At 40.4% G+C, this 23,927-nt stretch overlaps 1 protein-coding gene across 2 annotated transcripts in view; it reads right to left on the reverse strand.

Moving 5' to 3' along the window:
* Positions 1–21,105: 21,105 nt before the first annotated feature.
* The window catches only part of LRRC1 (leucine rich repeat containing 1), a 265,690-nt gene continuing 262,868 nt past the window's right edge, over positions 21,106–23,927 (reverse strand). For both annotated transcript variants that reach the window (XM_069726775.1, XM_069726776.1), the window contains exon 14: positions 21,106–23,589. In XM_069726775.1, coding sequence (XP_069582876.1) covers positions 23,431–23,589 — 159 coding nt within the window. In that variant the 3' untranslated portion in view covers positions 21,106–23,430. The remainder of the gene's footprint in view (positions 23,590–23,927) is intronic.

Consider the following 23,927-nt stretch of genomic DNA (forward strand, 5'->3'; position numbering starts at 1 on the left):
CGCACATCGCACGACAAGGAAGGCCACCAAAAGGACCTAGCAACCAAATCTCTGGTACCAAAAATCCCAGGATGACCAGCCAACACTGAACAATGAACCTCAGAAATTACCTTACTTGTCCATCCATCAGGAACAAACAGCTTCCCCACTGGACAGCGGTCAGGCCTATCAGCCTGAAATTCCTGAAGCACCCGCCGCAAATCAGGGGAGATAGCAGAAAGAATCACCCCCTCCTTAAGAATGCCAACCGGCTCAAGGACTCCAGGAGAATCAGGCGAAAAACTGCTAGAGAGGGCATCAGCCTTAACATTCTTAGATCCCGGAAGATACGAGACCACAAAATCAAAACGGGAGAAAAACAGGGACCATCGAGCCTGTCTAGGATTCAGCTGCTTGGCCGACTCGAGGTAAATCAGATTCTTATGATCGGTCAGGACCACAACGCGGTGTTTAGCTCCCTCAAGCCAATGTCGCCACTCCTCAAATGCCCACTTCATAGCCAACAACTCCCGATTGCCGACATCATAATTGCGTTCCGCAGGCGAAAACTTTCTGGAAAAAAAAGCACACGGTTTCATCAAAGAACCATCAGACTCCCTCTGAGACAAAACGGCCCCTGCCCCAATCTCAGAAGCGTCGACCTCAACCTGAAAAGGGAAGAGAAACATCCGGCTGATGCAACACAGGGGCAGAAGTAAATCGGCGTTTAAGCTCCTGAAAGGCCTCAACAGCCTCAGAGGACCAATTCGTCACATTAGCGCCTTTCTTCGTCAAATCAGTAAGGGGCTTAACCACACTGGAAAAGTTGGCAATGAAACGGCGATAGAAATTAGCAAAGCCCAAAAATTTTTGAAGGCCCTTCACAGATGTGGGTTGGATCCAGTCATGAATAGTTTGGACCTTAACAGGATCCATTTCTATAGACGAGGGAGAAAAAATAAAACCCAAAAAAGAGACCTTCTGAACTCCGAATAGGCACTTGGACCCCTTCACAAACAAAGCATTATCACGAAGGATCTGGAACACCATCCTGACCTGTTTCACATGAGAAAACAAACCCTGAACATCCATGCCAAAGCATATATCCTGAACCACCCAGATATCAAGAAGAAAAAAAAGACAAACCAGAGCACAGAAAAAAAAAATGGTTCAGAACTTTCTTTTCCTTCTTTTGAGATGCATTCAATTCATTTTTGGCCACTTGTACTGTTATGATGCAGTGGTCTAGGAGCAACATGGAACGAGCTCTGAAGGAAGTGGTAACTGTACTGACCGCAGTCCCTAAGCTCAACACAACACTAGAAGTAGCCGTGGAATGCTCCTAACTCTCCCTAGGCATTTCGTCACAGCCTAAGAGCTAACTACCCCTAAAGACAGAAGCAGGAAAACTATCTTCCTTCAGAGAAAATCCCCAAAGGGTAGATTAGCCCCCACAAATAATGACTGAGTGGAGAGGGAAAAGACATACACAGAATGAAACCAGGATGAGCACAGGAGGCAGTCTAGCTTGATAGATAAGACAGGATGGAATACTGTGCAGTCAGTATAAAACACTACAAAAATCCACGCAGAGTTTACAAAAAAAATCTCCACACCTGACTAAAGGTGTGGAGAGTAAATCTGCTTCCCAGAGCTTCCAGCAAGACAGAATTAATTCATACTGATAACGCTGGACAAACATAGAAAGCACTGAACGGATAAGTCCACAATCTGTGAACAGAAAAGCGCAAGCAAAAACTTAGCTTTGCTGAACTGGTCAGGATAACAGGGAAATCCAAAGAGATGTGAATCCAACCAGGAACCATTTACAAGTGGCACTGGCTGAAGAAAGAGCCAGGCCTAAATAGCCGAGCAGAAGAGACGATAAGTGGAGGCAGCTGATGACAGCTAACTCCAAGGAGCAGCCATACCACTAGAAACCACAAGAGGGAGCCCAAGAGCAGAACTCACAAAAGTGCCACTTACAACCACCGGAGGGAGCCCAAGAACGGAATTCACAACAGGCAGCCCCCTGTATTTTGTATTGTGTTTTGTTACTTCGTTACTCCTTATTGAGAATGGCCATAAATGCGCTGTGGCAGGATAGGGACCACCAAATGTCTTTTATTAAGGAGCGTTTTCTGGACAATAAACCACCCATTACACTGAGCCTAATAGAGCTAGAGATCTGCTAAAAACATTGAAAAAATTGCTATTCATTGAAATGCGGGAAATAGCCTCATTAGAAAAATATATACAAGCACAGAAAGCTCCCAGAGGCCTAAGTATCTATAAAACACTTGCGGGCAATTTTGGGGACCCTAGCACGCAAGAGGAATGGGATCACATGTTCAATGAATTTTCCCTGAAAGCAATCCAATTCATTATTAACAAGAGGTCCTCGAATCTAAAGGAAACAAGTAAATCTATTGTTGAAATTTTTGATCAGCTTAAAGTGTGCACCAACCCAAGTATGTTTGGGGAACTAGTAGATAATATTCTATATAGGCTTAAGGAGAAGGAGATAAATTCTAGGAAAATGAAAAAAATTAAAAGGGACAATATACCAGATTACCTCTATATGAGTGCTCCTAAGAATATAGATACTACTAATATCCCCAGTACTAACCCACAACATTCATCAAATATAATGTAACACTATCACCACTCGAAAATTCAGTGGAGTTCTCTGTATATGCAGAGACAAACTCAATTAAAAATACACCGATGCACTGAGAGCACACCCCTTTAGATGTAGACTCCCTTGATGTGAGAAATCAGAACAATTCGCTTGAGAACACTCCATTTCTGGACACTCCATTATTTGATAGGTCTAGCCCTCGATTAACACCTAGCGGGTATTCAAAATTTCAGTTAGATACATCGAGCAGATTTTCACCTCTTTCATTGCATGAAGAAAGGAATGAAGCAATGGAAGCCTTTAACCAGGGGAACCCCCATGGGGGGGGGTCAACCTGGACCTAGCACAATTGTTGAGAAGGGTAACCGCATTTTGAGTGGAGGGTCCCATGTCATGGACTCCTCTACTATGAGTACCTGCCCATTGGCAACCAACAACAATAATAATAATAATAATAAAACTGCAACATCAAAAACCCTAGCACTTGATAAACCTTTTGGGAAAAATATGAGGGGCCCAAGAGTACCCCCGTTCGTCCCCACATCAATCAGGACTTTTTTTGGGTCAGGTCAACAAAATAAAGAGAGGTAGGATGGGGGAAAACGCTCCAAAAAGAAAATAAAGTCCCGTTAACAGTATACAGAAAATATATAATCTGAGTGATTACCAACTATCAATTAGCGAAGTATCCCTGCTACAATAAAGTCTTAAATTTGCACCTACTTCCACAATAAACCCATTTAATTTGTATATTTGTATGAAGAAATATCTGCGTAACCTAGCTTTGAAGAAATATTTTCTAAAGAAGGAAGATCCCATTAGTAGGAATTGGAATCAGGTGTCAAATGAGTTTATTCATACAACATTATCTAATCCCTCAAGGTTCATCCCTGTGCAAGAATATTCCAACACCTTCCATACCTTTGATACACTGGCCACGGCAGACATTAGAAAAATGTGTGGCAGGAAACCAAAATCAGTGTCTTATAACCTAACGACACAAGAAAGAAAAGCTATAAAAGAGTTACAGGATAATGACATCATAGTTAGACCAGGCGATAAGGGAGGTGGAATAGTAGTATTAAAACGGTCAATGTATCAGGAGGGGGCTACCAGGCTCCTAAGTAATGAAATCACATATAAAAAAAAATAAGAAATGATCCAACTACTAGTTTTATAAAGAAACTAAATATTTTATGTTCAAAAGGGAAATCTATAGGTATCCCAAATAAAAACGAGTTTGATTTTGTAATGAACCGCACCCCTAGTCTAGCGGTGTTTTACCACATTCCAAAATTGCAAAAGAACCCAACATGTCCCCCTGGAAGACCAATTATTTCTGGTATCAATAGCCTCACGGCAAATTATCACAGTATGTGGACACCCACTTGCAGAAATGCTTATCCTTATTACCAGCATATTCTAAAGACATGGGGCATGTATTGCAAATTTTGGAAGCGGTAAGTTGGAAATCCAATTATATTTTAGGTACATTAGATATCAAGTCCCTATATATGGTAATTGATCAGGATAAGGGCTGCCAAGCAGCAGGCCATTATCTTGAAGCATTGAGTATATATATGCCAACCCAGGTTCAATTCATTCAAGAGTGGATACAGTTCATTTTACAGCACAATTACTTTTTATATGGGGATCAATTCTTTTTGCAAACATGGGGCACAGCTATGGGGACTAGGTATGCCCCTAGCTATGCCAACCTATATGTAGCCAATTGGGAGGAGTCACGAATATACGCAGCCAGAAAACTCCACAAAAGGTTTGGTTCTTTGGCGTTGGTTCATTGACGACGTCTTATTCATTTGGGAAGACACACAAAAGGACTTGGAATCGGTTCTATCCAGCCTGAATAGCAATGAATATGGTCTTGAATTTACCCCGACAACGAGTAATACAAGTGTCAATTTTTTGGATCTTAACACCTTTCTGACATTAGACGTACTATCCCGTTGAGGTGAGGTGGGCCCGTATGTCCACCGATGGGATAGTACGTCATAACGATCGGCCGCGACGAGGGAGCGCGGCCAATCGCGACCGGGTGTCAGCTCACTATCGCAGCTGACATCCAGCACTATGTGCCAGGAGTGGTCACGGACTGCCCTGGGCACACTGCGATCAAACATAATCGCAGTGTTCCGGCGGTATAGGGAAGCATCGCGCAGGGAGGGGGCTCCCTGCGTGCTTCCCTGAGACCCCCGAAGCAACACGATGTGATCGCGTTGCTGCGAGGGTCTCTTACCTTCTCTTCCCTGCAGCAGGCCCGGATCCAAAATGGCCACGGGGCTGCATCCGGGTCCTACAGGGAGGTGGCTTACCAGCACCTGCATAGAGCAAGCGCAGGTAAGCCTGCAGGAGTGCACATCAGATCGCTGATCTGACACAGTGCACAGCAAAGTGTCAGATCAGCGATCTTACACCATAACATGATTCCCCCCCCCCCCCCCCCGGGGCAATGTTATAGTGTAAAAAAAACAAATATTCACATGTGTAAAAAAATTTAAAACAAATTCCTAAAAAAAAAAATATATATATATATTGTTCCTATAAATACATTTCTTTATCTAAATGAAAAAAAAAAACATAAAAGTACACATATTTAGTATCGCCGCGTCCGTATTGACCCGACCTATAAAACTGTCCAAATAGTTTACCCCTTCAGTGAACAATGGAAAAAAAAAAAACGAGGCAAAAAACAACGCTTTATTATCATACCGCCAAACAAAAAGTGGAATAACACACGATCAAAATGATGGATATACATAACCATGGTACCGCTAAAAACAACATCTTGTCCCGCAAAAAACCAGCTGCCATACAGCGTCAAAGAAAAAATAAAAAAGTTATAGTCCTCAGAATAAAGCGATGCAAAAATAATTATTTTTTCTATAAAATAGTTTTTATCGTATAAAAGCGCCAAAACATTAAAAAATGATATAAATGAGGTATCGCTGTAATCGTACTGACCCGAAGAATAAAACTGCTTTATCCATTTTACCAAACGCGGAACGGTATAAATGCCTCCCCCAAAAGAAATTCATGAATAGCTGGTTTTTGGTCATTTTGCCTCACAAAAATCGGAATAAAAAGCGATCAAAAAATGTCACATGCCCGAAAATGTTACCAATAAAAACGTCAACTCATCCCGCAAAAAAAAAAAAAAAACCTCACATGACTCTGTGGCCCCAAATATGGAAAAATTATAACTCTCAAAATGTGGTAACGCAAAAAATATGTTTTGCAATAAAAAGCGTCTTAGAGTGTGTGACGGCTGCCAATCATAAAAATCTGCTAAAAAACCCACTATAAAAGTAAATCAAACCCCCCTTCATCACCCCCTTAGTTAGGGAAAAATTAAAAAAAATGTATTTATTTCCATTTTCCCATTAGGGTTCGGGTTGGGGCTAGGGTTAAGGCTACAGTTAGGGTTGGGGCTAAAGTTAGGGTTATGGTTGGGGCTAAAGTTAGGGTTTGGATTACATTTACGGTTGGGAATAGGGTTGGGATTAGGGTTAGGGGTGTGTTTGGATTAGTTTCAGTTATAATTGGGGGGTTTCCACGTTTAGGCACATCAGGGCCTCTCCAAACGCAATATGGCGTCCGATCTCAATTCCAGCCAATTCTGCGTGCTCCTTCCCTTCCGAGCTCTCCCGTGCGCCCAAACAGGGGTTTACCCCAACATATGGGGTATCAGCATACTCAGGACACATTGGACAACAACTATTGGAGTCCAATTTCTCCTATTACCCTTGGGAAAATACAAAACTGGGGGCTAAAATATAATTTTTGTGGAAAAAAAAAGATTTTTAATTTTCACGGCTCTGCGTTATAAACTGTAGTGAAACACTTTCAGGGTTCAAAGTTCTCACAACACATGTAAATACCTTCCTCGGGGGGGGGGAGGTTTCTAGTTTCCAACATGGGGTCACTTGTGGGGGGTTTCTACTGTTTAGGTACATTAGGGGCTCTGGAATCACAATGTGATGCCTGCAGACCAATCCATCTAAGTCTGCATTCCAAATGACGCTCCTTCCCTTCCGAGCTCTGCCATGCGTTCAAACGGTAGTTCCCACCCACATATGGGGTATTAGCGTACTCAGGACACATTGGAACACAACTTTTGGGGTTCAATTTCAACTGTTACCCTTGGAAAAATAGAAACTGGGGGCTAAAAAATAAATTTTGTGGAAAAACAAAGATTTTTTATTTTTACGGCTCTGTGTTATAAACTGTAGTGAAACACTTGGGGGTTCAAAGTTCTCACAAGACATCTAGATAAGTTCCTTGGGGGGTCTAGTTTCCAATATGGGGTCACTTGTGGGGGTTTCTACTGTTTAGGCACATTAGTGGCTCTCTAAATGCAACATGGCATCCCATCTCAATTCCAGTCAATTTTGCATTGAAAAGTCAAATGGCGCTCCTTCCCTTTCCGAGCTCTGCCATGCACCCAAACAGTGGTTTACCCCCACATATGGGGTATCGGCGTACTCAGGACAAATTGTACAACAACTTTTGTTGTCCATTTTCTCCTATTACCCTTGGTAAAATAAAACAAATTGGAGCTGAAATACATTTTTTGTGAAAAAACTTAAATGTTAATTTTTATTTAAACATTCCAAAAATTCCTGTGAAACACCTGAAAGGTTAATAAACTTCTTGAATGTGGTTTTGAGCACCTTGAGGGGTGCAGTTTTTAGAATGGTGTCACACTTGGTTATTTTTTATCATATAGACCCCTCAAAATGACTTCAAATGAGATGTGGTACCTAAAAAAAATGGTGTTGTAAAAATGAGAAATTGCTGGTCAACTTTTAACCCTTATAACTCCCTAACAAAAAAAAAATTTGGTTCCAAAATTGTGCTGATGTAAAGTAGACATGTGGGAAATGTTGCTTATTAAGTATTTTGTGTGACATATCTCTGTGATTTAATTGCATAAAAATTCAAAGTTGGAAAATTGCAGAATTTTCAAAATTTTTGCCAAATTTCCTTTTTATTTACAAATAAATGCAGGTAATATCAAATAAATTTTACCACTTTGATGAAGTACAATATGTCACGAGAAAACCATGTCAGAATCACCAGGATCCGTTGAAGCATTCCAGAGTTATAACCTCAAAGGGACAGTGGTCAGAATTGTAAAAATTGGCCCGGTCATTAACGTGCAAACCACCTTTGGGGGTAAATGGGTTAAAGACCAAATATGAGAGCTGTCGTTTATAGCCCAGTTCCACACAGGACACAAAAAATTTAGAAAAATTATTGAGAAGCACTGGGTGGTCCTACGAAGGGATAAAATGGTGGGGGAACATTTACTGATTCTACCGAAATTTATATATAGGAAGGCTCAATCTTTGGGCTATCGTATAGCCCCCACTATGAAGCTGGCTATAGGGGATAAGGCACGGCTGCCCAGAACACCTTCACAATCCAATATAGGGTTTATGCCATGTGGGAGTTGCTACTGTTGCATAAATACCAATTTCAGGAAAATACAACAATTGACATTTAAAAACTCGAGTGGAACCAGGGAATTCTCCATTAAAGAAAAAATCACCTGCTGGTCAACAGGGGTCATATACCTGATTCAGTGTCCATGCAACAAACTATGTGGGACATACCAAGCGATACCTTATGATACGAATAAAAGAACACTTGAAAAACATCCAAAAGGGCTACACTGGACACCCTTTGTCACGTCATTTTTTGGATAAGCATAATAGATCAGTGAAAGGGGTATTTTTTACGGGTATTCAAACGGTCCGTCATAACCCAAGAGGGGGCGATTATATTCGAAGTATGTCCAGGGCGGAAACGCAATGGATATTCACTTTGGATAGTCTGGCCCCAAAGGGCCTTAATCATGAGCTGGAATTATTTGCTTTTTAAATAAAAAAAAAATATATTACAGTGAGGAATATGCGCATATTCCTCACTGTAATGAGCGGGACCACGTGACCGCTCACATAGCACAGGCTGCAGCCGCTGAGAGGAGACATCGCTGGAGCTGGGTGTCGGTGAGTATTTCCTGGCAAGTGGGGGGGAAAACACGCTGACATGTGCAGCGACACATTGATTTTAATGTGTCTACGTGAGTCAGTGTCTCCGGTATATGAGGAAACTGTCACCTCACGTACCGGAGCCACTGACGTGTGAAACCGGCCTTAGGGTGTGAATACATGCACACACAGGCACTGGGTGGTTGGAGGTTAAATAAATGGGTGGTGCACCAATTCAACCTGAAAGTATGTATGCTAGGGACATTCTAGTGAGCGGTAACCCTGAGGAAGAAGAGTGTGGCCGGAGCTTCCCTAGCTGCATATCGTGCCTCACCATTCGGTGCACATGTTGCCATAGCCCTTGCACGCTTGTTTCCAACAACGAACCGGCACCTTGCAGACACGGAAGTGCATCGTACGCTGCAGCACCAATGAGTCACAGGTAAGCCTGCAGCTACATGCGGTCCTACTGCCGGCAGCAGTGGACTGAGATTTCATACGGAGGTGTCAGGGTTCTGTCCATCAGAGGGATATTCACTCAGGCAGCTACCATAGTACAAGTGGAGGCTTTAGTGTATTGTGCAGCCGGACCTATGTGAAGCTTTTTTTTTTTTCTTCTGTCTGGTTTACCCTTAAACGCGGAATCAATATTGTATTACGAAAAAAATGTACATGTTTTCAAGAAAACCTACAATGTTTTAATGGACCTATTCAGATTTCATGAGACTGAGGGACTTATTTATGGGAATCCATCTCCCCCCCCCAAAATTATAACATATTAAGAACTGCACTCCTCAATGAATTTAAAACGGTTTTCAGAAAGTTTAACTTTTCACAGGAATTACTAAACATTGCAGATTAGACTCACTTTACCCCAAAAAGTTTTTTGAGAGGAAAAGGAAGGGGAGGCATCGTATATTCTGGGTGTACCTGGCTGTGCCTGTGGAAGTAGGGGAGTGGTGATGGAAAGCGGGTCACAGGAGGCAGAAGCTGGTGCCAGGTCTAAAACGTGTGCCCGCTATTAAAGATGATGAATACGTATTTCTCCCCACACCCACCTCTGCAGTGAAGCAAGTGCTGAGAGGTGGGCAGGACTATAGGCATGGGGAGCAGTGAATATTCACTTTCTTATATAGTGGACACACGTTAACCGCAGTCACTGGCTCCCCACACCCATAGTCCCCAGCGTGGGGAGCAGTGAATATACTGGCAGTTGATGTCGGCGTGTGGAGGCACATGGCATTGAAGTCATGCGCTGAGCCGCTTACATGCTGAAGTCCATCATTGCTGGCATTAGAAGAGGACACCACACTACAAGGCAGCTGAGAAAAGGCGAGTAGAATTTTTTAAATGTATGCAGCATGCTGGGGGATATTTATAACAGGATGGGGATCATATAAACTAGGATGAAGATCATATATACCAGGATGGGACAAGGATGGGGGACATTAGTAAAGAATCAGGGGACATTACTCTCATAACAGTATATTTTTTTCCCATTAAAATACTGCATTAGCCCCATTTTTTTTTTTCATTTTTACAAGGTTTAGGTAATTGAAGAAAATAAACGCCACACTTTTTTTCTCCAAAATGCAGGAATACCCCATATGTGGTCAAAAACTACTTCTTTGACATAAAGCAGAACTTGGAAGAGAAGGAGCACCATTTGATTTTTGGAGAGATATTTGGCTTGAATAAAATGCAAATACAATGTTGCCCCTGAGGTGACAAAACAGCAGAAACCCCTCAAAAGTGACTTCCAATTTGGAAACTAAATCCATCAAGAATTTGTTTAGGAGTGCAATGAACATTTGTAACTCAAAAGGTACATCACATAATTTATTTTTTTTTAAATTTGGTAGAGAAAACAAAAAAAAAAAAATCAAGCTTTTTTTCCCACTAAGATGTTGCTTTAGTCTCCAATTTCTCATTCATACAAGAGACAATAGGAGAAAGCGTTTGGGAAAATGTGTTATGCAATTTCTCTTGGAAACCGTAATATACCATAAGTTGCTGGATATTACTTACTGATCTTATGGCAGAGCTTGAATAGGAAAGAACACTATTTGAATTTTGGAATACAATTTTGGCTGTCATAGATTGCAAGATCCTGAAATTGTAGAACAGCCAAAAAACCTCATACCAGTCAACAAATTAATATGGGGGTGTAGTGACTATTTTCATAACATGTCTCACTGAATTTTATGACATTGGGCTGTTGAAAAAAATACATTTTTATCTCTAAAATGTTATGCTATCTGCAAATTTTTCATTTTCACAAGTAATGGGTAAGGCTAGGTTCACACTGCGTTAGCAGAAGCCCGTTCAGCACATACGTTAATGGGCTGCTGCTAGCGCAATTGCCGGCGTTTACATCGCGCTAGCGCAGATAGAGCATCTGCTAGCTCCATCTGTGCTAGCGGTGACGGACCTGGAAATGCTGCAGCCCGCGTCTCAGGGTCCGTCACTCAATGACGGCACATCGCTAGCGCATGCCCATCCGACATTGCAGTCTATGGCGACGTTAACGGACTACGTTACACCGCGTTATGCCGCGATGTAACGTAGTCCGTTAAACATACCACCATAACGCAATGTGAACCTAGCCTAAAAGTGGACCCACAATTTATTACACAATTTCTCCTGAAAGCAGTGTTATATAGCTCATGTGTGGTTAGAACCTACCGTTTGGCAACAAGGCATAAAAAGGGAGTGGAGAGTAGTGAATATTCATTTCTCTTAAGTAGTGGGCACATGTTACCACCAGGTAGCAACAGGAAGCCTGCGTCCGACACTGTGCTCGCTACTGAAGAGCGAGCAATGAATACTCACTGCCCTCCACGCACTGTGCAGTGAGTGTTTTGGCAGCTGTCTTCGGCTTCAAGCAGCTGCTGGCATTGGAAAAAGATGCTGCAAGGGAGTGCATTAAGGTATATGTAATGTTTTTTTTAATGTTTTTCTGATGGGGCCATACATACCAGGATGTGGATGGGTACCATGCATATCAGCTATTAAAGATAAATGAATATTCATTGCCCTCGACTCTCATGGGCAATGGAATGCAGTGAATATTAGCAGTGGGCATAAGCTCCTGCCTCCTGTGACCCGCTGCCGCTCTTCCACCACAGCCAGAGCTGGTACATCCGGACTATAAGACGTGTCCCCCATTTTTCGACGAAAAAAGTGCATCTTGTAGTTTAAAATGTGATTAAAAGTACCGTAATTTTTCTTCTATTTTTTGTGTGTCAATATGATGAAAGAGCTACATTTTTATATTTTATTTTTCATGGTGTTAACTATATGGAATAAAAAAATGAGTTTTATAGTTTGTGCAGCTCTAGATGTGGCAATACCAATTATGTGTGTTCTTTTTGGCTTATCTTTACATACAGTGGGTACAGAAAGTATTGATATCCCTTTAAATTTTTCACTGTTTCATTGTAGCCTTTTGGTAAATTCAAAACAGTTCATTTTTTTTCTCATTAATGTACACTCTGCACCCAATGTTGACTGAAAAAAAAAACAAATGTAGTAAGTTTTGCAAATTTATTAAATAAGAAAAACTGAAATACCACAAGGTCATAAGTATTCAGACCCTTTGCTCAGTATTGAGCAGAAGCCCCCTTTTGAGCCACGAGTTTTGAGATGCAACAAATTTTTCACACCTGGATTTGGGGATCATCTCCAGTTCCGTCAGGTTGGATGGTGAACATTGGTGGACAGACATTTTCAAGGCTCTCCAGAGATGCTCAATTGGGTTTAGGTCAAGGCTCTGGCTGGGCCAGTCAAGAATGGTCACAGAGTTGTTCGAAGCCACTAAATTGTTATTTTAGCTGTGTACTTAGGGTCTTGGACTTGGCCAAAGGATCACCTTCCAACAAGACAGAGGTCCAGAGCACTCTGGAAGAGGTTTTCATCCAGGATCTCTGTTCTTGGCCGCATTCATGTTTCCTTCAATGACAACCAGTCGTCCTGTCCCTGCAGCTGAAAAACACCCCCATAGCATGATGCTGCCACCACCATGTTTCACTGTTGGGATTGTATCGGGCAGGTGATGAGCAGTGCCTGGTTTTCTCCACATATACCGCTTAGAATTATTACCAAAAAGGTCTATCTTCGTCTCATCAGACCAGAGAAGGGAGGCATTCATGTGTTTTTAGCAAACTCTATTCAGGCTTTCATAAGTCTTGCACTGAGGAGAGGCTTCCTTTGGGCCACTCTGCCATAAAGGCCCGACTGGTGGAGGGCTGCAGTGATAGTTGACTTTGTGGAACTTTCTCCCATCTCCCTACTCCATCTCTGGAGCTCAACCACAGTGATCTTGGGGTTCTTCTTTACCTCTCTCACCAAGGCTCTTCTACCACGATTGCGCAGTTTGGCTGAACTGCCTGGTCTAGGAAGACTTCTGGTGGTCCCAAACTTCTTCCATTTAAGGATTATGGAGGCCACTGTGCTCTTAGGAACCTTGAGTAAGTACTGCAGAAATTCTTTTCTAACCTGTGCCTTGACACAATTCAGTCTCTGAGCTCCTTTGCCAGTTCCTTTGACCTCATGATTCTCATTCGGTCTGACATGCACTGTGGGGTCTTATATGGAAAGCTGTGTGCCTGTCCAAATCAAGTCCTATCAGTTTAAACACAGCTGGACTACAATCAAGGAGTAGAACCATCTCAAGTAGGATCATAAGGAAATGTACAGCATGTGACTTAAATATGAGTGTCGGAGCAAAGGGTCCAAATAATTATGACCATGTGATATTTCAGTTTTTCTTTTTTATTAAATTTGCAAAAAATACGTTTTTTTTTTTCAGTCAAGATGGGGTGCAGCGTGTACATTAATGTTAAAAAAATGAACTTTTTTGAATTCACCAAATGGCTGCAATGAAACAAAGAGTGAAAAATTTAAAGGGGTCTGAATACTTTCCGTACTGTAAAATCCATGTTATTTGCATAACATTAGCTTAAACTTTTGACATTATTCTTTGTGTTTTTTCTTTTTTTTTTACTTAATCCCAATACAGGACTTGAATATTTTGCATGTGGATTACTGGTCTCGTGTATTATACTGTAGATATACACATGTGCATATGAGATGACTACAGAATCATGACCTTGACAGAACAGGTAGTGTAAGCCTAATATGAGGCTGAGTGGTCAAAGTGAAATGTTCCAGGATTTTTTTTTTTTCATAGACTTTATAAGTTGGAGCAGAACAAACTTTACTCTTTACAAACATTCTAAAACATCAATGCAAAGGAAGCAGCTTTCAGGAGATTGTGCAAATGCTGGGGCAAGGAGCCAGCTGTCAGTCAGCTTCACACAGAGAAGGCAAATTATTTATTATCAAATCTGCCTTCTAGATCTCTGCATTTCTGTTTAAATGCTAAACAAATGATTGTAGATACAGATTAGGAAGCACAGAGTCTTGATAATGTCAGTGCTGGGTGTAAGGAGAAGGTCAGGAAACTCCATCAGCATGGATATATAGCAAGGAGGCTGAATTTCCACTGTAATTGGCACTAAGGCCGGGGTCACACTAGCGTGGAATATGGATGAGTGCTATGCGAGAAAACATCGCATATCACTCGGACCAGTGTTAATCTATGGGGCAGCTCACATCACTATTTTTTCTCAGGTGTATTCTACGTTCGTGTAAAATCGCAGCATGCTGCGATTTTACGCATATATCGTCCGAGTCTCGCCAATGGAAGCCTATGGGTGCGAGGAAAAAAACGGACACCACATGGACCATCTGTGTGACTTGCAGTGAGAAATGTAAAGTCATAAGGATACATAGGTGCGAGAAAATCGCATCATTGCATTGCAAACGCATTACACACGGATGACCATACGGAGAACACTCGTGCAACTCTCGTCAGGGAGACTTGGATCAATTATCCATACGTTAAGCATGACGCCGGCCTAATACACCAGAAGTCAGCAATAAAAAGAATGTATTTCCCACAAAATTGTTACTTTAGTCCCAAATTTTGAATTTTCTCATGGAATTTATCTAGATGTGTGGTGAGCAAGTTGAACCCCCGATGCTTCACAGAATTTTATAATCTTGAGCCGTGAAAAAAAAAAAAAAATTTCCCATAAAAAATTGATTTTAGCCCCAATTTTTTACAAGGGTAGAAAGAGAAAATGAACTCCAAAATTTGTTGTGCAATTTCTCCTGGGTATGCGGATGTCCCACATGTGGTAGAAAACTACTGTTTGGAGCATGGCAGGGCTCAGAAGGGAAGGCGCATCATTTGACCTTTGGAATGCAAAATTGGCTGGAATTGATAGCGTACTTCATGTTGTGTTTGCATAGCCCTTGATGTGCTTAAATAGTTGAAACCTCCCAGAAGTGACCCAATTTTGACACTATAGGTGCCTCACAGAATTTTAAAAATATTGGGATATGAAAATGAAATGTTACTTTTCTTTCACTAAAAAGTTGATTTGGCCTCAAATTTCTCATTTTCACAAGGGTAAAAGGAGAAAACGGACCACACAATCAAATTTGCAATTTCTCCGAAGTACACCAATACCACTTATTTGGTCAGAACCTTCATTTCAGCCACAGTGCAACACTCAGAAGGAAAGGAGAACCATATTGGAGAGCAGATTTTGCTGGAATGGTTTATGAGTGTCATGTCCCTTTGGCAGTGCCCCTGAGGTGCCAAAATAGCAAACAAAAACAAAACAAAAAAACCCCCACTTAACTGAGCCCATTTTACAACCTACTTCACTGAATCAATTCATCTAATGGTGCAATGAGCATATTGACACCACAGCGATTTCAAAGTTTATACTGTTGAGAAGTTTAGAAAAAATAATTACATTTCTACCACTAAAATGTTGATTTAACTCCAGATTTTACATTTTATAGATGGAAAAATAGGTAAAAGTGTCCTTTTAATTTGTCTCACAATTTTTGCAACACCCATATGTGGCACTGCAGTACTGTTATGCGACACGACAGGACTGAGGATGGAAGGTGTGCCATTCAACTATTGGAGCACAGATTTTCCTAGAATAGTTTGTGGATTCCATTTGCAGAGCCGCTAAGTACCAGAAAAGCATATCCCCCGCCCCTCCGAAGTGACCCCATTTTTGAAATGACACCACTCTGGGGTTCTTTCTGGTTTCTGTTGCTAGAATGAGTGCAATAAAATGTCACCCAGTGAGTCTTTTGACATCAGATTCTAATGGAAAAGCAGGGTCAACATTTGCAAAAACAAAATTTTCAAGGATATTTTCATGATAATCAAGGAAAGTATCTTAATTTCCTGCTATTTTTGTATAACACAAAAAAAATTATACAGCTCTGGCAAAAATCAAGAGACCTTTATAGGTATATTTTTGAGTAAAATGTAAATTGTTCATTTAGTCTATAAACTTCTGACAACAGGTCTCCAAATTTCCAAGAAATAAATTTTGTATTTTTTTTTCTGAAAAGAACTGGTCAAAATTAAAAAAAAAAAAAAAACTCCAGTGCTTTCAGACCTCAAATAAGGCAGAGAAAACAAGTTCATAATAATTTAGAAACAACAATATTAATGTTTTAACTCAGGAAGAGATCAGAAATCAATATTTTGTGGAATAACCATGATTTTTAATCAGAGCTTACATGTGTCTTGGCATAGTTTCCACCAGTCTTTCACACTGCTTCTGGCACAAAAATTTAAGCAGTTCTCTGTTTGATGGCTTGTGACTAATCATCATCCTCTTGATTACATTCCAGAGGTTTACAGTGTCTTTCCAGAATATAATTAAACAGTTAAAGAAGCTACGGGTAATATAATATATTGTTGCAGTAAGGTAGCTGACACAAGGGGGATGAGGACTCGAAGCACCCCATGAAAAAGATTTGCAAAACTTGGGGATACTTGAGTCCCCATCGCGGTGCCAAGCCGCTGTATAAACAATTGCCCCTAGAAACTTGTATATAAAATTTATTTGGTATATGAATTTTGTTATATTCCTCAGAGTGCAAAATCCTGCATATCTGAGTATCTGGGTGTGTCTGAAAAACAGATCTTTCAGCCCCCACCCAAATTGACATGCAGGGTTATCTGCTATAAAATATGTTCAGATAGATCTGTTTATATGCATGACATTATACTTGAGGAAGACACCAAAAAGTCGAAACTGGTTGTATTTTAGTTTGAAATAAAAATCATCCTTGAATCAGAATATCGAGTTTCATCATCATCATTTAGGAGCACGTATTGCTGGGAAAACAATTACAAAGTAAAATCCTTATATAGTGGGGAAAATAAGTATTTGATCCCTTGCTGATTTTGTAAGTTTGCCCACTGGTAAAGACATTAACAGTCTAATTTCAAAGGTAGGCTAATTTTAATATTGAGAGATAGAATATCAAAAATAAAATCCAGAAAATCACATTGTAAAAATAATATAAGTATTTGATCCCTCTGGCAAACAAGACTTAATACTTGGTGGCAAAACCCTTATTGGCAAGCACAGCAGTCAGTTGTTTTTGGTAGTTGATTATGAGGTTTGCGCACGTCAGGAGGAATTTTGGTCTACTCCTCTTTGCAGATCATCTCTAAATCATTAAGATTTTGAGGCTTTCGCTTGGCAACTCATACCTTCAACTCCCTCCAAGTTTTCTATGGGACCAAGGTCTGGAGACTGGTTAGTCCACTCCATGACCTTAATGTGCTTCTTTTTGAGCCACTCTATTGTTGCCTTGGCTGTATGTTTGGGTCATTGTATTGTTGCAAGATCCAGTCACGACCCATTTTTAATGCCCTGGTGGAGGGAAGGAGGTTGTCACTCAGGATGAAGTAGTCCTGTGCCCTTAGCAGAGAAACACCACCAAAACAATGTTTCCACCTCCATGCTTGACAGTGGGTATGGTGTTCTTTGGGTCATAGGCAACATTTCTCTTCCTCCAAACACAGCAACACGGCAAGTTGAGTTAATGCCAAAGAACTCAATTTTTGTCTCATCTGACCATAGCACCTTCTCCCAATCACTCACAGAATCATCAATATATTCATTGGCAAACTTCAGATGGACCTGCACACGTGCCTTCTTGAGCAGAGGGACCTTGCGGACACTGCAGGATTTTAAACCTTTACGGCGTAATGTGTTACCAATGGTTTTCTTGGTGACTGTGGTTCCAACTGCCTTGAGATCATGTAGTTTTAGGCTGACCTCTCACCTTCCTAATGATCAAGGATACCTCATGAGGTTTGATTTTGCATGGTGCCCCAGATCGGCTGATTGAGTCTGTGGACAGGAGTCTTTTACAAAGGTGACTATGTAATACAGCTGTCTTTAATGTAGGTAACAAGTTGATTAGGAGCATCTAACTAGTTTGTAGGAGCCAGAACTCTTAATGGTTGTTAGGGGATCAAATACTTATTTCTCACTGCAAATGCCAATACATGTATACAATGTGATTTTCTGGATTTTATTTTTTATATTCTCTCAATGTTAACATTAACCTGCCCTTAAAATTATAGACTGTTCATGTCTTTGTCAGTGGGCAAACTTACAAAATCAGCAAGGGATCAAATACTCATTTCCCCCACTGTACTTGAGGGCAAGCAGCTCACATTGCTTACAGCCCGACTGCCCCTTTTGGAACTTTTTGATGATCAATGAGTGTGGAAACCACCGCCCCATTAGTTTTTACGAATGGTCCACAAGCCCCTATGTAGAGATCAACCAGTCTTTTAAATAGAGGTATGCTGGTGTAGTAATTGCCTACATACAGTTTATAGCCTTTTTGTAAGAATGGACATATCAGCTTCCTAACGATTTTTCCAGATGTTCCCAGATAAGTAGGACATCTTGGGGGGCAGGGGGGGGGGGGGGTTAGTTGGCCATCTTTCCACTCATAAAAGTGAATAGTTGAGTGTATCCTGTTGAAAGTGCACACATTTTTATAGAGTTTTTTTTCTAAACCTTGCTTGAGGTTCTGTCTTCCTTTGAATTTTACAAGATTAAATGCTCCTTTCTGTAACAAGCCCCATGGCAAATGTAAGTCCACAAAAATGTTTTATTTCAGGCATCCATAAATTTGACCTAGCATAATAGGATTTTGGATTCTGACAAATTGAGAAGCATATAAATCTGTTAGGAGGACAATATGCTCTAGCCAGCTATCAAAAAGAAATTAAAAAGGTTAACTGGTCCAAAGTCTTTCACCTCCACATTAATACCAGGAATGACATTAAAATCAGGGATGAATAAAGGAGCCAAATTTGAAGCCTCCCATCTGGAAAATGCTACAACAGGTGGCAAAGTCCCTTGTGTACATTGGCATGCACCAATTCACTAGGACTAGGGACAGCGCTTGTATTGGGCATTGTTTCCTGAGTTGGAAGCATTTCTCCAGTAACACCATTTCTCCATTTGCCTTTCTTGTCCTGGTCATTTTTTTTGAGGATAGACCAGAATCACTGCTCATTTCTGAGCTATCACTGTGACTGAAACTAAAGCCCTCGAAATTCTCATTGCCATCTGACGTTACACTTTCTTTACCATACGTCTCCTCTGCAGTATTAGCCAGGCGTGCCATTTTATTTTCTTTTTAAAATTATCAACTGCACAATGTTATATTTTAATAGAAAATGCAAATTATGTATATAACATATATATAGTATGGTATATAGCATTTGCATGTGTATATTAGTACACAAATGAACAGATTAATGCCATTGATTACTGTAAGTAATTGAACAAATAATTGATGGAAATACTAATAGTTGATTGGTAAAAATTGCAATCAACCCTAAACCAAACTGATTTATTTAAATTTTAAGAATATAAATATATTATGAATAATCAATTTGTCTAATCAACTTACACTAAACACATTTCCTAACACTAGACGTTAACTAATTGTTGGGATTAACTGGGAAAGGGGGGAAATCTATACATTTGTGTGGGTGTTTTTACATTATGACAAGATCGCTGACTGACACCTGGTATCAGCAGCAATTAAATGGTTTGTTCTCTGATAGCGCACGGACAGAAGATCAGAGGAGAATCAGTGTTTTATATGAGGCAAATCATCAGGGAAAGTTGATTACTGCAACAAACTTTTCCAGCGATTGTTGTCACTGGCTAGCATGACAGTGGCGCTATCAGTACCTGAACAAATCAGGTCTCGAGGTCAGGGGTCACATCTAGCCAACTGCGCTGGAATCCCAATGCTTGTAGAATTGTGGGGTCCTGATCTCTGCAAGAACCTGGACCATAGAAAAAACATTGGTGCTGCACAAAGCCCATAAAGCGCAGTCGTTTATCTACAGTCAGTGGTCATGAATGGTTAAATAAAATTAATATTTTACTTTTACATTATCCCAATATCAGCAAAATATATATATTTAAATTACACCAAAATGAATGTCCTCTTATCATAAAATAAAAAAGGCAAGAACTATTTAAGTACGTGAACGAGAATTCTTTTTTAGAGCAGTTAAAAGTGCTTTGATGGCAACACTCGAAAATGTGCCTGGTCAAAACAAAGAATAATAGCCTGGTCCTGAACTAGTGGGAAGAAAAAAAAAAAAAAAGGTTTTACCTGCAGCGATAGTACTCATTTGTGGTTAAGTTTCAAAGCTTTTTATCGGTCTAATGTAATGTTTGGCTGCAGAGAGAAAATTAAAGCACCACTCCAGCGGTTTTTTCATTTCAGCGCTAGAGAAGTAGTTCTAAAACGAGGTCCCTTGTCCGAGGATAACCACATAATTAGTGGATCATGCAATTCGTCTGGGTTATCGTCAGTGTCAAAGTGATGGAGACTGATGAGAGCGGTGCAAGGGCTGCAACAAAAAACAAACAAACAAAAAACCTGCAGGAGTGGTGCTTTAGGTTAGTTAGTCTGCCTACTGTTTCTCGCTTCCAGTCACATGAGTGGCACCAGCAGCAGCGAACAGTCAGCGCTCCATACATCGCGAGCGTGCGGTTATCACATCCAATGAACCTTGACTAACACCCTGCTGTACAGCCCATGTGAGGAGCTGGATGTCCAGTGAGAAGCTGCGGGGAGGCCAACATTTTCTCCCTGTAGCTAATCATCGCATTAGACAGCCAAATAGGTTTGAATTAGTATTTATCTGCAGATCAGCACTAAGACCACAAGTAAAAATTCATGTGTCACTGAAACTAGGATTTAACTACAGGACAAGCAAGGTTAAAAAGGAAAATTTGATTTGTTATGTGTCGATAAAAACTGACTGACTTATTTTTTTATGTTCAATGGACCTTGATCAAAAGAAAACCATTTCATTGAGATATTCTGAAAACACAAGATCACAGAGCTCACGCAGTTGGAACCCATTTCCTATGAATGGCTGTAAAGACTGAAGACCTTATACTTTACATATGAAAATAATTTACGGTAAATACAATTTGACATTACTTCCACTAGTATAGCTTGTGTAGGTCCTGCTTGAAGACAGATCACATTTTTAACACAGGAAATACAATTTTCAAGTCTCTGTTCACCGACAATTTATTTTATTATTTTATGTATGGCACAAGCCCATCTGATTACTTTGTGATAGAACCTCAAATGTGCCAAATGGTTTCAAGAGCTCCATTTATACATATATTCACATTCAAATCACAATTTACAATTAATACATTATTGCAGATACTCATTTCACACCGGCAACTTAAATGGGATTTGTCTGTGTGCAGGAATGAAATGTTCCTTCTCGGTTAGATGCAAGGCTTCCACCTACAAGCCGTATCACTCAGTCGTTAAAGTCAGACAGTACACAAGGCATCACAAGGCTGATTCTTAAGGCTTCAGTGGAAACAGATTATCACTTTACAGACATGTACAATATCAGAGTATACATTAAGATTTCGCACTTCTGATGTCAGTGTTACGCTGCCGCTGATTGATTTATTCTATAGAAATCCTGGCACAATGGTGGCATCATATGCCTTGATATGACACTAATTTAACATTGCATTACCAAATACATGTCAGCAAGACTTAGTGTTAATAGGTGCAATGTTCTGTTACTTACTGGCACAATAATAAGGCTATACTTATCTTTGTTATACTGCTGAGGTAGAGCGTTACTTACGAATAACCAAAAACTGAATAAGTGGATTAAGGTCCCTCTTACAATCCAACCACCGTTGGTGCAATCACCAAGGAAGTCTTATGTATAGCTCTGCATTACTTTCCTGGAATTTTATGTACATTGCAACAATTGTGTAAAAAGAAAAAAAAAAATCTAAAAAAATTATTAGAAAAGAACCACCAGTTTTAAAAGGACAAGCCTAGAATGATTACCAACAGAAAATAATAATGTCAACCATGACCAGAGTATAAAATGAATGTATACGTTTCCACAGTATAAGCTCTCAAAGCATATAAAAATATCCAAGTCAGTGCAAAAAAAAAACCCCCTAAAATAATGATGCCAACATGTTTGATATAGGACTTCAAGCACTGGTCCGCGACGATAAGGATTTTATTGCTTTGGTGCAGGAAGATTTAAGTGATATTGTAAAGCAGCCAACACTGTCCGAAAATCAAACCTAAAACTCTTCTACTACATTGTCAAATCAATGTCAAAAAAGTTTCCATGTCTTACGGAGGGTTTCATCACAAATACATACTCCCCAAATAGAAGACTGATGCCAAATACTCTTAAAAGGGATATCCAGGACTATAATTGTTTTACTAGGGGCTAAGAACAGGCAGGTAGTTGCTACTTACCCATCTGTTGTGCCCAGTTCCGATCTCTGTGGCATAGAGCTGTCACTGGCGAATCAGCAACTTCCACTGACGTCTAGTTGACAGGGCAGCGGCTTCTCTTCCACTTTGCTCTGTTGATGGGGCTTGACTGCCGACGTCATGCTGGTTGACAACCAGCTCCCCACTGCCCAGCTGCGGTGAGCCAGCTAACAATCAATATCACAATGGCAGTCATGCCCCATCGACAGAGCAGCCCAGAAAAGCTTCTCTGCTGACATGCAGCAGCTGAATCGCAGGCAGGAGCAGTTGGCTCCGGGTAGAAAAGGCAGGTAGTTACCTTTGTAAAATAAAATAGTCTGGGAAATTCCTTTGAGATAGCTACACCACACGGGGGAAATGCAAACCATCTCCACTTCTGAATGCTGAAAAAAAATGTAATTGCACTCTGTGTTGTCAGACTATCACTCCATAACTTGTTCACTCAATGAAGAAAATAAAATGGGCACATAATGACAGCAGTCTCTTAAAAATGAGTCCAAATCACGTTCTGCCCACCACTCCATTAAAGACACATCTTAGTGGCACGTATGCTTAAATTAAAATCCCAACTTCCTATATCCTAAAAAAAAATAGCATATGTACCGTACTCAAATGTATGCTAATGAACATTTTTGCAACTTACTGCACCTTTTTTCATATATACACCAGTAAAGCTGCCAAAACATTAAAAAAGTACAATTATCACATAAAACTGTCATTTATCCCTAAAAGGTCCACACAAAAAAGTGATAAAATATACTCCAGAAGTTAAAAAATAAAGATATTTCCAAATGTAAAAATTACAACTTAACAGTAGTGTAGTACTAGGTCTTAAAAACAAGATTGGTAAAATATAAAAATTACAGCATTAAGTTAGAAGGTCACAGACGCAAACATCTGGTTGATATAAGGCACTTCCTGTCCAGATTTGCAGCATCTCAACACAAGTAGTAAAAGGAGGGATGATGATTATGTTCTGGTAAAAACAAGAGGCTGGGTGTGGTCCCGGGAGACATCGCGACAGCAGGGGGAAGACACAGGAGGTAAGATGGAGGTGGCACTCTATACAGACGTGGTCAATCTGTCAATGGAGTTATTGACCTCATTTTTGTTAGAGTCCAGGCCTTTAGCAGCATTCATAGTTGTACGCAGGTTCTCCACAGTCTTTTTCATCGTCTTCAGCTCACCTGGGTGTGGAGTAGCACGTCTCAGCAGAGTTGCCTTAAAGAGAGGATATAGATATAATGGTATCAGTGTAATCCAGGAGAGGACAGAGATTTGTGTGGCTTTTGCAGATTAGCTATAGAGGATTGCCTACTTAACCAGCAAACAGTGAACGTGCCTAAAAGGGAATCGGTCAGTAGGATCATCTCTCCTAAGCAGTCTATGTAGATCACAGAACGTTGCATAAAAAATATCTTGATATCTGTGATCCAATGACTTATTCCAGAGAAGTCTACATTTTTCTTAATTTATAAATGAGCTGATAAGATATGTCAGCCTGACACAGATCTTCCTGAGCTTATTTTAAATTAAAGGAGACATTACCAGTGTGAGAC

This window comes from Ranitomeya imitator, chromosome 5 (assembly GCF_032444005.1).
Source record: "Ranitomeya imitator isolate aRanImi1 chromosome 5, aRanImi1.pri, whole genome shotgun sequence".
Classification (NCBI taxonomy): Eukaryota; Metazoa; Chordata; class Amphibia; order Anura; family Dendrobatidae; genus Ranitomeya; species Ranitomeya imitator.